Source organism: Dipodomys merriami, unplaced genomic scaffold, assembly GCF_024711535.1.
Source record: "Dipodomys merriami isolate MVZ:Mamm:240054 unplaced genomic scaffold, mDipMer1.0.p SCAF_10, whole genome shotgun sequence".
Lineage (NCBI taxonomy): Eukaryota > Metazoa > Chordata > Mammalia > Rodentia > Heteromyidae > Dipodomys > Dipodomys merriami.
The window spans coordinates 8,300,207-8,317,481 of NW_027202271.1; the positions used below are offsets into that span (position 1 = coordinate 8,300,207).

At 39.4% G+C, this 17,275-nt stretch overlaps 1 protein-coding gene across 8 annotated transcripts in view; it reads left to right on the forward strand.

The window, feature by feature from the left end:
- The window catches only part of Pphln1 (periphilin 1), a 148,555-nt gene extending 137,579 nt beyond the window's left edge, over nucleotides 1-10,976 (forward strand). For all 8 annotated transcript variants that reach the window (XM_070039158.1, XM_070039167.1, XM_070039155.1 and 5 more), the window contains one exon: nucleotides 8,723-10,976. In XM_070039158.1, the coding sequence (XP_069895259.1) occupies nucleotides 8,723-8,917 (195 nt within the window). In that variant the 3' untranslated portion in view covers nucleotides 8,918-10,976. The remainder of the gene's footprint in view (nucleotides 1-8,722) is intronic.
- The last annotated feature ends 6,299 nt before the right edge of the window (nucleotides 10,977-17,275 follow it).

A 17,275-nucleotide genomic window follows, 5' to 3' on the forward strand; every position in this document is an offset into this window, starting at 1 on the left:
TGGCAGGTATATTTATCTCTTCATATTCATATCTGTATTTTCAGATTATTTGCTGACCCACATTGAGAAAAGATGTAAATCTCATTCTGTGGGTTTGAAGCAAAACAGATCTATCTTTATTTACAAGCTCATAGGATCAGATCCAGACATCTATCTCTGTGATGGTATTTTAGTTTAAATCTACTTTCTACCTAACACTATGTTATGAAACTTAGAATTGTACAATGTACACCCATATACAAGATTCTATTATTATTCTTTTGTTCTTTTGTTTTACTTCTCTAGCCATTTCTGGATAGAAGAAATATATGTTTGGTCTCTGCCATTTCCTGGTAGGCAGTACCTAAGTCCCTTAAAATCTCCTGACTGATAAGTGTCTTTTCTTTGTTATAATTAGGTGACTGGTTGTGGGTTTAAGGGTAGCCCCAAGAATTGGAGCTGTTTGCTGGGCGAATCAACCAGATCACTAGAAAGCTAGATCTTCAAGCTGCTGTGGCTCATTCCTGTGATCCTAGCTACTCAGGCAAAGATCTAAGGATTGTGGTTTAAATCCAGCCCATGCAGAAAAGCCTGCAAGACTCTTATTTCTAGAAAACTGGAAGTGGTGGTGTGGCTCAAAGTTGTAGAGTACGAACCTTTAGCAAAAGAGCTCAGGGACAGAGCCTAGATCCAGAGTTCAATCTTCACAACTGACCAACCAGGATAAAAGAAAATTGTAACTTTCAGCCTCCCATCCCTCCACTTCTGGGGATGCAAATGGTTACTGAAGGTCAGTTATTAAATAATGCCTACATAATGAAGCCTTAAAAAATCCAAAAGGACAACTTGTTGGATGCTGTAGAGGTTTGAGAGACTCCCAGATAGGACAAAGCAGTCCCTTTCCCTCATACTTTGCCATCATAGTGGTCCTGGGTTGTACCCTTTTAAAGCAAATGGACATTTGTGAACCAGCTTTCTGGAAGTCATTCTGGCTAATAATCAACTTGACCAGGGGTCCTGGCAACCTTTGATTTGATCAAGGAACTCCTTGGTGAGATGTTTCGGAGGCTTTCAAACAGCAACTGGATTCAACAATGGGTAGGGTGAATTTTGGTACTGAGCATTAAACCTGAGAGCTAGAACTGAATGTCAGAAGTGAAGTATAGAGTATTGTAAATGGGCCTATAGAAGCAGGGGAAGAAAAGTTGTTTTTTTGGGTCTGTTTTTGTTTTTGTTTTTCCTTATACAGGCATCCCTGGTACCCAAGAGAGGTTAGTTCTAGCAGCCTTGTATGCATAACAAAATTAGTGGATACTGGAGTCCCCTGTATAAAATGGCATGATTTGTGTATATATAGCCCCTGTATAGCTTCCCTTAACCATAAGTAGATTACTTGTAATTCCTTTTGCAATATAAATGTTAAACACATACATAATGGTTGCTCTGTATTTGGGAATAGTGACAAAGAAAACTTCCACACATGTTTATACATGTGGATGTGGAACCTGTTGGGACGAAGGAAGGCTGGCTGACTCTACATTTCCCCTGTTCACCCATTAGGTCACCATTTTTGGGGGGCGGGGGGAGTCAGTTGTGGGGCCTGAACTCTGAGCCTGGGCACTGTCCCTGAGCTCTTCAGCTCAAGTCTAGGGCTCTACCACTTGAACTACAGCGCCACTTCCGTCTTTTTCTGCTTATGTGGTGCTGAGGAATTGAACCCAGAGACTCGTGCATGCAAGGCAAGCACTCTACCACTGAGCCACCTTCTCAGCCCACACCATATATTTTAATGTGTGTTAAAGTATGTTGCAAATGTCAGTACATTTCACACTTAAACATCACCATGTATATACCTAGAATTTAATGTGTGGCTTTTTTCCCTTAAAAAAATCAAATGTTACATATATTGGTAAAGCCCCCAATAAGGTCTAATCTAGCTAATGTATTTACTTCACATCTAACTTCTTTATTAAGGAGTAAGATGAAAAGCTGTAGAAGGAAAGTCATAATTAAATATGAATCTGATTAGATCCTACAAATTTATATGTTGGTTTACATTTATGCTTGAGAAATCTACGAGGATTGTTTGCTAAGGCATTTTAGATCTACCACATTATCATTATTTTCAGAGTTACTATTTATGTGATTATATGAATTTGCTTGCTAAATAAATTTATCTAATCCATGTGTTCATAACCCATTTCTTAGTAATCCATAACTTATTTATTTACTTATTGCTGCTCCTGGGGCTTGAATTCAGGGCCTGGGCGCTGTCCCTGATCCTCTCTGTGCTCAAGACTAGTACTCTACCACTTGAGCTTTACAACGCCATTTTGGGCTTTTTCTATTTATGTGCTACAGAGGAATCAAACCCAGGGCTTCTGGCCTGGTAGGTAAGCACTCTACTACTAAGCCACATTCCCAGCCCAACAACTTCCTTTTTACAAACTGCCTTTTAAGTGCCAGTGGTGGGCTGGGAAGATGGCGCATTGGTAGAGTGCTTGCCTTGCATGCCTGAGGCCCTGGGTTCGATTCCTCAGCACCACATAAACAAAAAGAAAAAAAGCCGGAAGTGGTGCTGTGGCTCAAGTGGTAGAGTGGTAGCCTTGAGCTGAAGAGCTGAGGGACAGTGCCCAGGCCCAGAGTTCAGGCCCCACGACCGGACCCAAAAAAAAAAGAAAAGAAGAGCCAGTGGTATTGCAGATTTGAGGAAGAAGTCTTAAAGACATTCTTATCTATAAACATTCACTCAGTAGTTACTGAGTATCTACTTTGTGCAAACAGAAAGAACTTATTCCGTTCAAAAATATCCCATAGCCTCAACTATGCTAAGGATTATGAAATTGATAGCTCCCTCACTAACTTACTGTTTTGTTTTCTTTTTTGGGTCCAGTCGTGGGGCCTGAACTCTGGGCCTGGGCGCTGTCCCTCAGCTCTTCAGCTCAAGGCTAGCACTCTACCACTTGAGCCACAGTGCCACTTCCAGCTTTTTTCATTTTGCTTATATGGTGCTGAGGAATCGAACCCAGGGCCTCAGGCATGCAAGGCAAGCGCTCTACCACTGAGCCATCTTCCTAGCCCTACTGTTTTGTTTTCTCCAGAAGTTCTGATTCATATTCAACTTTCTATTGATGGTTGATCCTGGCTGTGTTGCAGTTGTTCCAAAAGATTTATTTACCCTATTTCCACTTCCAATATCCTGTCTTAAAATAAACCTTCCCCCATCACTTTTCACATGATCACATCTATACTGTTTTCTTTTTCTGTTTGTTTGTTGTCAGTAGTGAGGCTGAAACTGAGGGCATAGGGTGCTGTTCCTGAGATTTTCTGCTCCAAGCTAGTGCTCTACCACTTGAGCCACAATACCACTTCCTCTGTTTTCTTTAGGAAGTGCTTGCAATTCTCCTGCCTCAGCATCCTGAGAGCTGGGATTATAGGTGTGTGCCCGCAGCCAGCTTTATTATCTTTCTTTTGTTGCTCATAATTTTATCACTTTCTATTACCTCTCAGGACCCCTACGCATTGATTCTCAACCAACTTTTTCCCTGGTATCTCTAAAATCATCTAATTCCTCTTTTGCTTATTGTTTATTTGTAGGTGTAGGTCCAAACTTCTTGAAAGAGAACTTTTAGTATTTCCTTTAAGGATGAACACACCCTGTGTTCTAGGTATAGCCACACTAATTAAACATTACTCAAGGTACTGTTTTCTTCCTTTATGTTTTTGAAAGTTTTTTGGTTTTGTTTTATTTTTACCATTGTCATCACCATCATTACACCTGAATAAATAGGAGTAAAATGCTTCTTACACAGCAGGAACTGTTGTGAGTGCTAGGTATTATTGTTTTTCAATTCTTTTAACAGCACAGAGGCACAGAAAGGCCTCTTTTGTTCATTAATGTGATACTTTAAAATAAAGCAGGGTATAGCTTATTTCCTATGCTATCTTCAGTTTTGGCTATAAGTTTTGTCATCTGCTTTTTGAATTTCGTTAGCTGTTTTTCTGGTTCCCTACCTGGGTGTGTGTGTGTGTGTGTGTGTGTGTGTGTGTGTGTGTGTGTGTGTGTGTGTGTGTGTGTGTGTGTGTGTGTGTGTGTGTGTGTGTGTGTGTGTGTGTGTGTGTGTGTGTGTGTGTGTGTGTGTGTGTGTGTGTGTGTGTGTGTGTGTGTGTGTGTGTGTGTGTGTGTGTGTGTGTGTAAAAGAGACAATGCTGGGACTTAAACTCAGGGTTTCATACTTGCTTTGCTTCAAATGTTTGCTAGGTGGTGCTCTACCATTTGTATCAATAGCTGGCTTTGAACCTAGATCCTTCAGATGTCAGCTTAAGTACTTCTTTTCCTGCTTTCCATAAATTTTGATGTTATAGTTTTACTTAGTTTAAGATATTTTTGTTTCTCTTGAGACCTCCTTGACCTATATGTTATTTAGAAGTATATTGTTCCATCTCCAAATATTTTGGGATTTTTCCAACTGACTTTCTGTTGTTGATTTCTAACTCAGGTTTTTTGTTTGTTTGTTTGTTTGTTTGTTTGTTTTTGGTCAGTCATGGGGCCTGAACTCTGGGTCTGGGCCCTGTCCCTCAACTCTTCAGCTCAAGACTAACACTCTACCACTTGAGCCATAATGCCACTTCTGGCTTTGCTTATGTAGTGCTGAGGAATCGAACCCAGGGCCTAGTGCATGCAAGGCAAGCACTCTACCACTGAGCCACCTTCCCAGCCCCTCAGTTCTGTTTTTATCTGTGAGCACTATGAGGCTAGTGTCTGCTGTAGTAGACAGGGAGACCCTCATCTCCACCATTCCTCCAACCACTCTTTCAGAATTGTGATGCCTATATCAAAGGTGATTAAACTGAATAGAATTCTCCTAACAACTCACTTTATCTGAATTTCAATTTTTTTTTTATAGGAACAGGGTTAAGTAGTACAAATGAAATAGTTCAGAGTTCTACATCGCTGTAAGCAATTTTAACTTGTAAGAAAAAAAAGAATTGTTTTTCATCTATTGTGGATGGAACCTCTGGTCTTATATAGGTGAGCTACATCCTCAGCCCCCTGCAAGCAATTTTAAATATAGCAAATTTGCTGTTGGCTTGCTTTGCTACTCTTTTTCCAGTCATGTGAAAGCATAATTAATAGACAAAGGCTTGATTTTTTTTCATATTCCTTTATTCCTGGAAACACTTTATGAAAATGTAACGATTAAATAAATGTATGAAATGTATGAAACCACTATTTTGGTGACAAATTTAGCTATTCAGTGTCTTATGAACCCTGCCTATACTTTAACCTGTTTCCTATTTTGACCCAAGTCCAAAAGCATCAACAATAACAAAAAAAAAATCTTCCTGTGTGGCCTGTGGATATCAAATCTGAAGGTTATGAATGCATGTCCAACTAGGGACCCTAAGCAAACAAACGCTCCTAGATACCTCCACCCTTCCTGTTTGGGGATAGAGTTTACTGTGGAACAGATTTCGGAAATAGGTTTCTAACAATTTTGGCTTGTATTTATAAAATGCTGTAGGGCGAGGTCTTCCTTTAACAAAAACTAATGATTTCCTGTCTCATGTTCAACCTAGGGCATTTTAAAACAGGCCTTTTAGAAAAATGTCTCTTTCATAGAGAGTTAGATTGCCTTCTACAGTTTTGGTGGTTCTTTGTTTTTGTTTTTGGGTCCAGTCGTGGGGCCTGAACTCTGGGCCTGGGCCTTCTACAGTTTTGGTGGTTCTTTGTTGTTTTTTTGTTTGTTTTTGTTTTTGTTTTGGGGTCTAGTCGTGGGGCCTGAACTCAGGGCCTGGGCGCTGTCCCTCAGCTCTTCAGCTCAAGGCTAGTGCTCTACCACTTGGGCCACAGCGCCACTTCCGACTTTTTTCTTTTTGCTTATGTGGTGCTGAGGAATGGAACCCAGGGCCTCAGGCATGCGTAAGGCAAGCACTCTACCACTGAGCCACCTTCCCAGCCCCAGTTTTGGTGGTTCTTACTGACAAATACACACACCAAAAAATGATGCATTTCTGGTGAATGGTTTCAAAGGGCATACAATCTAAAATGTATATATGTTTACCAAACTAAAGTGCTTATCACTACAGTAACAGCCATTAACAGATAAGTTTATGAAATACTATAAAGTAAGCTTAAATTAGTATTTTTCATATGCAAATCTGTAGCATATTTGTGTTCTACAAATGAACTAACTGAAGTGTTACAGTTTAAGTAAAAAACAGACTTACATTAAAGAATTTTCAGATTAGTCCACAGTGAAACATTATCCTCATCTAGTACGTGTGTTCCAAAAGAAGAAAAAGCCTATAAAGTTTAGACCACCCACAAAGTGGCCCACTGAGCCCTTTGCTTGGTCTTAGGATGCATTTATTATATGGGCTGACTGGTTTGGTAAGAGATTTATCTCCCCGTTCCCCCATGGGCCCTATATTGACTCCACTTTGGCCTTGTGTTCTTGGTAGACCAGCCATAGCCATAGTGAGCTCTATTGGCTTCACATCCTATATATTAAGTTCCTTCATCAAATACTGAGAGCATTTCTGAGTCATGTAAACCTCAGGATAAATTGGAGTAAGTGACTAGTGTAAAATGATTGAATTGGTATTATGAGTAAATCTCAAAACATTAAAAAATGTGTTCTGGGCATCGGTGGCTCATGCCTGTAGTCCTGGCTACTCAGGAGGCTGAGATCTGAGGATCTGAGGATTGAGGTTCAAAACCAGCCCAGGCAGGAAACTCTGTGAGACTCATCTCTGGTAAACCACTCAAAAAACCGGAAGTGGTGCTGTGACTCAAGTGGTAGAGTGCTCACCTTGAACTGAAATGCTGAGAGATAGAGCCCAGGCCCAGGGTTTAAAGCCCCACAGCTGACAAAAAGTGTGTTTGTGTGACCACTGAGAAGACAGCTAAAGTTTGTATATTTTAATTTCTGTATCCTTTGAAGAACTTATCCATTAAATTTCCTTGGGACTTGTGAAGTATTTTCAAGAGCACAGAAAAGGATTTAGTAAAAACAGCAGCTTACCATAAATAGTGACCTTTTGAGAAATAAAAACTGTCACAAGCCCAGCAGTGTCTCGAATCATTGACTTCTAATGTGTTTCAATTGTGTAAAAATGTTCTCTGGAAAATAATATCACATTGTTGCTATTGTTATATCCCCAAAATAAGTATAACACACCTCTTAAATCAGATAATTTTAATTCTCACAGCAGTTTTTTGTTTTTTGTTGGTCATGGGGCTTGAACTCTGGGCTCGGGTACTGTCCCTGAACTCTTCAGCTCAAGACTGTTACTCTGCCACTTGAGCCACATTACTACTTCCAGTTTTCTGGTAGTTAACTGAAGATGAGAGTCTCATGACCTTTCCTTCCTGCCTGGGCTGGCTTTGAATTGTGATCCTCAGATCTCAGCCTCCTGAGCTAGGATTATAGGCATGAGCCACTGGTGACCAGCTTCTCACAGCTTTTTTAAAACAGATTTTTACAAATAAAGACTTGGCAGTGTTTTTCCCAAAATACATGAACTACTAAGTACAAAGAGTCACATAGAAATGGATGCTAATGGCTTATGAATATAATCCTAGTTACTCAGGAAGCTTGAGATTGAGGATTTTGGTTTGAAGCCATACTGAGCAATAAAAATAAAGTCTGTGAGACTCTTTATTTCCAGTTAGCCACTTTAAAAGAAACCAAAATTATTGTTGAGCACCAGTGGCTTATGCCTGTAATCCTAGCTATTCAAGAGGCTGAGATCTGAGGATGACTGTTCAAAGCCAACTGGGACAAGAAAGTCCATGAAATTCTTATCACCAAGCACCTGAAAACCAGAAGTGGTGCTGTGGCTCAAGTGGTAGAATGCTCACCTTGAGCTGAAGAGCTCAGGGACAGTGCCCAGGCCGAGTTCAAGAAAAGAAAAATTAAAAAAAAAAACAAAAACAGAAGTAGAGGTATGGCTCAAATGGTAGAGTGCCAGCTTGAGTGGAAAAAGCCAAGGGACAGCACCCAGGCCCTGAGTTCAAGCCCCACTGTAGACACACACACACACAAATAAAATGTGTACTGTGGAGAAAACTTAGCAGTTTTATTGCTATCTAATTGCATCTATCAAAATTACACATTTTGAGGTAAAATAAAATGGAAGTCGAAATATATGTGCTATATACATACTAAGTGTTATGTGAATATATATTCATATATATGTGTATAATGTATTGTTTTGATTTTAACCCTGTCTTGGTGCCTGTACTCTGATTAAATATTTATATAACTTCTTGAAAAGTTATGTTTTTTGTTTTCCTCTCAGATGCTTTAGCATTCATATAGCTGTTTGTTGCATACTAAACAGTTCTGGACTTATGATTCAAAAAGAATCTAAATTAGAGACTCAGAACCTTTTGTCCTTCCAAACAAGTAAATGAACAAAGCTATTGCTGTTTCTTGCCTGGGCTTCGTTCTTACCTCTTATCTAGCCCCATATCCTGGAAGCCTACTGCCTTGCTTCAAATGTTATGCTAAGCTTCTACATGTGATAGATCAGTATTTTTGTGCTCCTTCAGGTTGTTAGCAAGTACCCAAGATGGAGGTTTAAAGGGCTGGCATCAATGACTACAGCTAGGAGAGAGATTCAGTGTGTTTCCCCTTCAGACTTAAATATTATAATTCTGCCTAATCTGTCAGCCGAGTGTGTTTGCCTAGTTACATTCACTGTTGTCTAACCAGAATGTGCTTTGCTGTTGCAGGTTTATCGGCAAGACTGTGAAACTTTCGGGATGGTGGTGAAAATGCTGATTGAAAAAGATCCTTCATTAGAACAGTCAATACAGTTTGCACTGAGGCAGAATTTACATGAAATAGGTGAGCGTTGTGTTGAAGAATTGAAGCATTTCATTGCAGAGTATGATAATTCTGCTCAAGATTTTGGAGAACATTTTTAGAAGAATTAGTGTTCAGGCAAAATAAACATAAAGAGAAATGTTTCTAGATATAACCACCCTCCCTCCTCCACCTGTGGAACTGTGTAAATCCTTAATGTACGGGACTTTTGTGATGAAGAGCAATACTTTATTTGGCCATATTTCCAACTCAGTTAAATGTCTGAAATAGTCTTTGAAAGATACTTTAACTATAATTTTTTTCTAAACATAAAGTCACTTAGTCCATACTCCCCCAGCCACTCCCCCTCCCCCCCAAATGATGGTTAATTTGCCAAGCTTTGGTAAAGCAATCCTGGAGACCAGTTCTTTGTACTTACTCCTAGTCTACTGTCTTCCATGACAGATGGTGATTTGTTTGGTCATTTGAGTGTAATGTATAGGTAGAGATCATTCCACTTAAATGATAGTCTTTTGCATTCTTGTAGCAGAGATCATCACCATGTGAAAACCGTTAGCGTTTTGAGTTGTAATTTTTTTTTTAAACTGACTCTTTAGTTAGGCCCTTCGCAAGTCGAGGATACCATCTAATAAGCAGTACCGTGGTATCTTAGTACATATTTGCTTTGAGAACAGTTCTCATTCAGCAACAAAACAAATTTCAAACCTCTAAAACATAACTTCAAATTTTTTTTCTCAAATAACTTAGTGTTTTCTCAAAATATTCATGAAAGTTTGGAATACTCTAGCTGATCAAATCTTAAACATCATATAGTAAGAATAAAAGAAAGCAATTTAAGATGGACGATGAGTATTTTAAAAATGTAATTACTGAAATAACTTTCTGTGGAAAAAACTCAGCATATATAGGAGATTGGAGTTTAATATTTTCATAGGCCCATACTGTTCAAACCATTTGCAAATTATTCTTTTATTAGTCTCTATAATCTGAGTGTTTTGTTCTACTGACTTTTAAATGTCTTAACCTTCAAAAATGTTCTTGAAAGAAACAAAGGAGAATTAGTAAGATAGCAAGCAGTCTGTATGTGTACCAGTCCTTCATGAGTGAGCCAACCAAATCACGAGTTAGTTAAGAATTTAACAGGGACCATTAGAATATTCCACTTATTTCCTGGCCATTTTCAGCAGTCCTGTGCATTGAGCCAAAATAAAATTTTGTAGCATTAGTTAGTACGGAAACTTTTAACAATCATGTTTGTTATTACTGCCCAATTGCATTATCCTCCCATCCTTTTTCCATTTCTACCATATGCTCACTTCAATTCTGGCCTTATTTCTATGCCCTTTATTGTTGCCCTCATCTAAAAGTACCTAAAGTTTATATTGAAAGTGGAAATAGCAGTATAAATAACTTTAATGGAGCTTATGATGGGTGCTTCAAAATATGTGTTATACCATTTTACAAGTTTTGATGAAGGCCACGTAAGTTTTCTAAGACCACTTTAATTTTCCTCTCTTGGAGATCTAACTTCCTTGACTTATCCAATATTTATAAAATATAAGCCCAATAAAAGTCCCATATATTATCTCTGCTATTCTCCAGTGTGAATAGTGATGCGTTGCTCACTTTAGAAAGATCGAGAAGGCACTTATTTTATTTTATCCTCAGTGTTTTTTCTTTCCCTTAAATATTCTACTCCCAAAATTCAGTTCCTTTAATCAAGATGTTTTTTTACAAGTTTAAAAGTAAAATTTGAGACACTACCATAGGCAGAGGAGTTGTTCACTTTATTGAAATTAATTAAATGTTTACTAACATATATTTCAGTGCAGGCACAAGCATTTAAAGCTGCTTATAGCTTGCCATTGGCAGCATTCTGATAGGCTTGTCAGTGTTAAACAGCTTATTTGGTTTTTGCTTTTTGATGCCTTTTAAAGTCTAATTTTAGGATAGATATATTCAGATGTGTTCTACAGCGTATTTTGCTAAATGTTCTTATTTGTAGATTGTTGTTTTTGAGGAATGCCCAACTGATGTGACAAAACTTTTATTGTCTTACCATAAAGCCTTGATGATCAACAGGGATATTGTAAAGCTTTTTGTGAACTTAAAAAAATACAAAATAAAGCAACCAAGTTTAAATAATTAGGTTGTCTTTCTCTCATCTATTTTACCAGCCTCAAAAGTGTTTTTGCTTGTTACTGTCTGCAGTATTTCTTCTTACTGTTCAGTTCATTGCTTAGCAGCAAGATAGAGGAAGTAGAGTAATTTCATGACTGAAGGAGCTTTGGTGTCTGAGAAGATTATGCCTGCTACAATAATATGCAGTAAATATGTAACTGAATCTGAATTTCAAAGAAATGTAAGATTAAAATCCTACATCTATATAGTAATAACTGGTGGCAAGGAACCTTCTTATCTTTTGACTCCAATTTTTTTTTTAATACTAAGTAGTTGTACAAAGGGGTTACAAGTTCATAAGTCAAGTTAAAAGTAGAGTGCATCTTGGTCAATGTCATTCCCTTTGTTGTGCTCCCTTATTTTCTACCCCCCATCTCTATCCTCAAGTTACCTAGTTCAATTTTTACATTATATATTGAATTTAATGACTATACTTGCTTACCCTTCCTCCTCCTATTCATGTGTCCCTCCCTTGGTTCTCTCCCTCAAAGCATGTTTACATCCTGGTATTTTTTTGATAACAGTACATTAGCTGTTCAGAGAAATACTTTCAGATTCCTCCCCTAAGTATATCACCCGTTGGTAAGTTTGTGTGTAAATATATTGAGCCCTATATATGTTATCATTCACATTGTATATTAGATCTAGCTTCCACATATGAGAGAAAACGTGTGCCGTCTTTTTGAGCCTGGCTTATCATTTAACATTTGTTCTAGGTCCATCCATTTTCCTGTGAATGACATAATATTATTCTTCCTAATGAATGAGTAAAATTCCATTGTGTGTAAGCACCACATTTTCTTTATTTTTATTTTTTTTTGGGTCCAGTCGTGGGGCCTGAACTCTGGGCCTAGGCACTGTCCCTCAGCTCTTCAGCTCAAGGCTAGCACTCTACCACTTGAGCCACAGCGCCACTTCCGGCTTTTTTCTTTTTGCTTATATGGTGCTGAGGAATGGAACCCAGGGCCTCAGGCATGCAAGACAAGCGCTCTACCACTGAGCCACCTTCCCAGCCCAGCACCACATGTTCTTGATCCACTCATCTGTTGTAGGGTTTTGGGGCTATTTCCATAACTTGGCTATTGAGAATAGTGTGACAATGAACATGGATGTGCAAGCGTCTTTACCATATCTTGACTTAGAGTGTTCTGGGTAGATGCCCAGAGTGGTATGGCTTGACCACAGGGTAGTTCTATGTTTAGTAGTTTGTTAAGGAATTTCCACTCTGCCTTCCAGAGTAGCTGTACTAGTTTACATTCCCACCATCAGTGTAATAGGATTTCTTTTTCCTCACTTCCCCACCAGCATTTGTCATTGTTTGAATTCTCCATGTTGGTCAGTCTTACTGGGGTGAGATGGAAACTCAGTGTTGTTTTGATTTGCATTTCCTTTATGGTCAAGTGACCCCAGTTCTTAACGCAGTTGGGAATGTTGTTGGTACTCAGACTTGTCCACTTAACAGCAGCTTCTAACAAATAACTCTGGATCTTGAAGGAACAGGATTCAGGTACAGAAGTTTTCAAAATCTATAATAGAGAATTGTATAGGAAAGGTATAGATCTGTGTGGCTGTTAGTTTTCATTGCTCTGAGAAATTCTGAGGAAAAAAAAAACAACTTAGAGAACTAGATGCCTGTGTCTTGTGTTTGTAGTCCTAGGTACTTGGAAGTTGAGATTGGGAGGATCTTGGTTTCAGGCCAGTCTGGCATAAAAGTGTGAGACTCCCATCTTCACAGAAGAAAGCCAGAGACAGGCTCATGCACTTATGATCCCAACAACTGTAGGAAGCCTAAACTTGGCTTGTAGGTTCAGTTTGTAATCACGTGACTGTTTGGGGGCCAGCAGTGAGGCAGAGCATGGTAGCAGAATGAAGTTCTGATTTCATGAAAGCCAAGAAGTAGAGAATCTGGCTCCCAGTCTATTAGAGCAGTATTATCCACATAGGGGAGTTCTCTTCTCCTTAGTTAATTCAGTCTGGAAACATCCTCACAAACACATCCAGAATGTGTTTTACTAATCTCCTTAGATGCTTCTCAGTCCAATTAAGTTGACAATCAAGATTATAGACTACTGGGATCCAGGCTACTTGGGCTGCAGAGATCAAAAGGCTCTTGGTCTTGGTTCTAGGCTAACCCCAGTAGTAAGTTAGGGAGCCCCCTTCTCAATAAGCTGAATGTGATAATGTGCATCTGTGACCCTAGCTACCTGGAAGGAATAACAGGAGGATAGGCTAGGCCAAGTAGAAGTTCCAGACTGAAAAATAAAGCAAAAAAGGGCTAGAGGATGTGGCTTAAGTGGTAGAGCCAGCTGCCTAGGAAGATGGAGGCACTGATTTCAAACTTCAGAAGTTCACCTCCCAGGACTCTGCATTCCCCCAAATAATAACCATCATAATGACTAAAGTTAGCTGGAAGAATGTAGGGAATGAAAGTGGTGAAAGAAATAAAAATGTTGTGCTGGGATATAGCTCGGTGGCAAAGCACTTGCCTTGCAAGTGCAACATCCTGGGTTCGATCCCCGGTGCCAAAAAAGAGAGACCAAATATAACAAAACCAAACAAGAAATAAATTATTTTCAAAATATAAAGGGTTCTTGATCTGAAGATAATCAAAGTACATGGGGGAGTTCTGCCTTTTCTTAGTTTACCTAAAAATCAGGCAGAGATTCACAAAGCAAACAATTGTCTAAGTCGGGTGCTGGTGCCTCACACCTGCAAATCCTAGGTTACTCAGAAGGCTGAGATTTGAGGCTCGGGTTTGAAGTCAGTTCGGGCAGCAAAGTCTGTTGACACTCCCATCTCCAGTTGACCTCCAAAACGCTGGAAGTGGAGCTGTGGCTCAAGTGGCACAGAGCACTAGCTTTTAGCACAAAAGCTCAGAGATCGTTTTCAAGCCCTGAGTTCAAGCCCCAAGACTAGCACAAAATCAAAAAGAAAAGGTCTGTCTAGCCTGTCCCTTCTCCTCCTCTGACTTTTTTCTGACTTTAGACCTGAAGCTTGCCTGTCAGCTCTGAGCTGGCCCTTTGGAGCAGACCTTCTTTAAATGTGTCTTCCTACCATTTCCCCACTTCTGAAGCCTACAGAGTTTCCATGGTCACTTCTCTAATATTTCTTTTTCTTTATTAAATAAAATTAAGACAGACTCATACCACCATTGTAAGTAGTGTTTTCTCCCTCATATGGTATGCAGTAAACAATAATAAACTTGATTATTGCCTTTCGTTAATCTATCTTTTGTTGTAAGACTCTGTCCCAACTACAGATGTAGTTGAGCAATGATTATATTTTCTTCCCTGCAGCAGGAAAAGGTAAGTTGAGAGGTGAATATAAAGGATGTTGAATGCTCATTGCCTCACCCTTTGCTACTTAAGAATGACATTTGAAAATCTTCTCTATGTAGTGTTATTGCCAAGTGTTTATTCTTATCACCTTCAACCACTTCCTAGCCCTGAGCCAGCTTGAAGATCCTGCACCTCTTAAAGGAAGGGAGGGCCATAAGTCTTTAGGGAAGGACTCTTGCTACTCGCTGCCAACACCCATAGTGCTTTCAGCTTCATTCCAGAGCCTGTCTGCTGTAACAGATCCTAAGCTCCAAGATAGGCACTGACAGTTCTTTGGCTATGGCTCTGGGGAGATGATGATGATCTGTTCATCTCTGTAAAATTTGTGGAGGATAGCATTTAGTGCTGGCGGAAGCCAGCCCACTAATTGGCTTTATAACTGTAACTTCAGGCTAGCACCTGGAGTTCCTGTGAGTAATGACCACATTCTACTTGCCAGTTTAACATTGCTGGGCGTGGTATGTAGTTTTCATTGTGTCCTTCATGCTTTCTTTCTTAATAGTACTAATGTCCAATTCAGTGAACAAGAAAAAAAAAGGCTGGCTGAGCACCAGTGGCTCACAGCTGTAACCCTAACTACTCAGGAGGCTGAGATCTGAGGATTGTGGTTCAAAGCCAGCCTGGGCAGGAAAGGCTGTGACACTCTTACCTTCAATCAACCACCAGAAAACTGGAAGTGGAGCTGTTCAAGCCCCATAACTGACCAAAAAAATGCTGGACGTGGAACTGTGGCTCAAGTGGTAGAGTACCAGTTGAGTGAAAAAGCTAAGGGATAGCACTTAGGCTCTAAGTTGAAGCCCCAGTACACACATAGACACAGACACACACAAACACACACACAAAGTGGGGTGGGCCTGAGGAGTAAGACTAGTTACCAGGATCTTTTCTCTTATTTTTCCATGGTAAGAGAGTTGGTGCTGAATCACTTACTTGCCTCGCCAGGTCTGTACTTGCTCAGTGTTCCTTGCAGTTAGGGTGTCTGTGGAAAGCAGGAGGACATTCTATTCTAGACTGAGACTCTTGGAGCATTGGACTTTCCTCTTCTACTCTTTATGCCTTCCTAAGTCTAGTAGCCATACTACCACAGCCTTGAGTTTCTGTCCATTCAGGACTCTGGGGGATTGCGTGACTACATGGAATATTAATACTGAACAGTTATCTGGGAACCAGGTAAATGTCTCCATTTTGGGAACCACATTAATTTTTTTCATTATAGCAGCTCACTTTTGTTAAGCTTATTGCTTATTTTTTATCAAACACATTCAAGGTTAGCTTCACTGACTGATAGTGGGCCTGAATAGGCTGTACCAGCCTGAGCTAATTTTAGTAGTGGACATGACATTGTATAAAAGACTTAACCAGTGCACCAAAACTTTAAGCTGTATTGGAATGACAAATGATGTTAGAGCCTAATGCACATGTATGTAGCAGCAGACACCTGTTTCGATGTTTTGTCCTTTTCCCCATGATTTGATATTGTTCTAATGTAATGCTAAGTCATTATCCTTGAATCTGTAAATTTTTCAAGTATTTTTTCTCATTTAAAACAAAAATCTTAATTTTTTTTGCTATTTCTATTTAGTATATCATGTTAGTTGTTGCCCAAATATGTTCAAGTTTCATTTTATTGAATATTTCATAGAATCATTAGAAACACCACGTTTTTCTCATATTTCACTAAGTAAGCTTAGACTACCATTATGATGTTTTTGGTTTACAAAAATACGTTCATGTGTAATTCTTTACCAATAAAGACTTTTTCCTTTCTGGAGTTGAGCTGAATGTAAATTACATTTTCTCACTTTTGCTGTGAATAATAAGAAAAGTTATAATTTACCTGTCTCAATAGCTAGCAAGTGATAGGACTGATTCAGTGTTTGACTCAAGTCTTTCCAGTCTAAGATTGATATTGGGAAAAGTAATGTTTCAAGCCGGGCGCTGGTGGCTCACGCCTGTAATCCTAGCTACTCAGGAGGCTGAGATCTGAGGATCGCGGTTCAAAGCCAGCCCGGGCAGGAAAGACTGTGAGACTCCTATCTCCAATAAACCACCAGAAAACCAGAAGTGGCGCTGTAGCTCAAGTGGTAGAGCGCTCGCCTTGAATTGAAGAGCTGAGGGACAGCGCCCAGGCCCAGAGTTCAAGCCCCACAACCGACAAATAAATAAATAAATAATGTTTCATAATCTTATGAACTAGGATTAAATCTTGACTCCAGTGCAGACTAGTTTTTTTATATGTGTGTAGTTAATATATAATGTGATCATAATGGGCTATGCATAAAATGAACCGCTTTATTATAAAAACATTTGAAACAATTGAAATCTTAAGATTGGTAGAGTTTGTTTTGTTTTGGTTTGGTTTTGGTTTGTTTTTTTGTCAGTCATGGGGCTTGAACTCTGTGGGCCTGGGCTCTTACGCTCAAGGCTAGTGCTCTACCACTTGAGCCACTGGGCCACTTCAGTTTTCCGCAATCCTCAGATCTTAGCCTCCTGAGTAGCTAGGATTACAGGCATGAGCCACTGGCATCCGGTCAGGTTGGTAGTTTTTTTCTGATGGTTTAAACTTTGTTCTCGCCAGCTGTTACTAACTTCCATACTGCTTTGAAAACAGTTTAGAAAATACCTTTGAGGTTCTGATTACCTTACCTGGACTTATGGTTGAGTTACTTGATGATGATGAATTAGAGAAAATCACACGGCCTTTTCTGCCCAGGCTGGCTTTGAATCTCAATCCTCAGATCTCAGCCTGCTGAGTAGCTAGGATTAGAGGCATGAGCCACCATTGCCTGGCTTTGAAAGCCAGTATAATTAAAAACATCAAACACCTTTTTAAAGCATTGCTTTACAATCCAGAGCCTGATAGCCAGCCTCTTAAAGGTTGAGAAAATCTTTTTCTCCTGGTTAACTGGAGAGCAAAAACTTGGAAGATCACTATGTAAA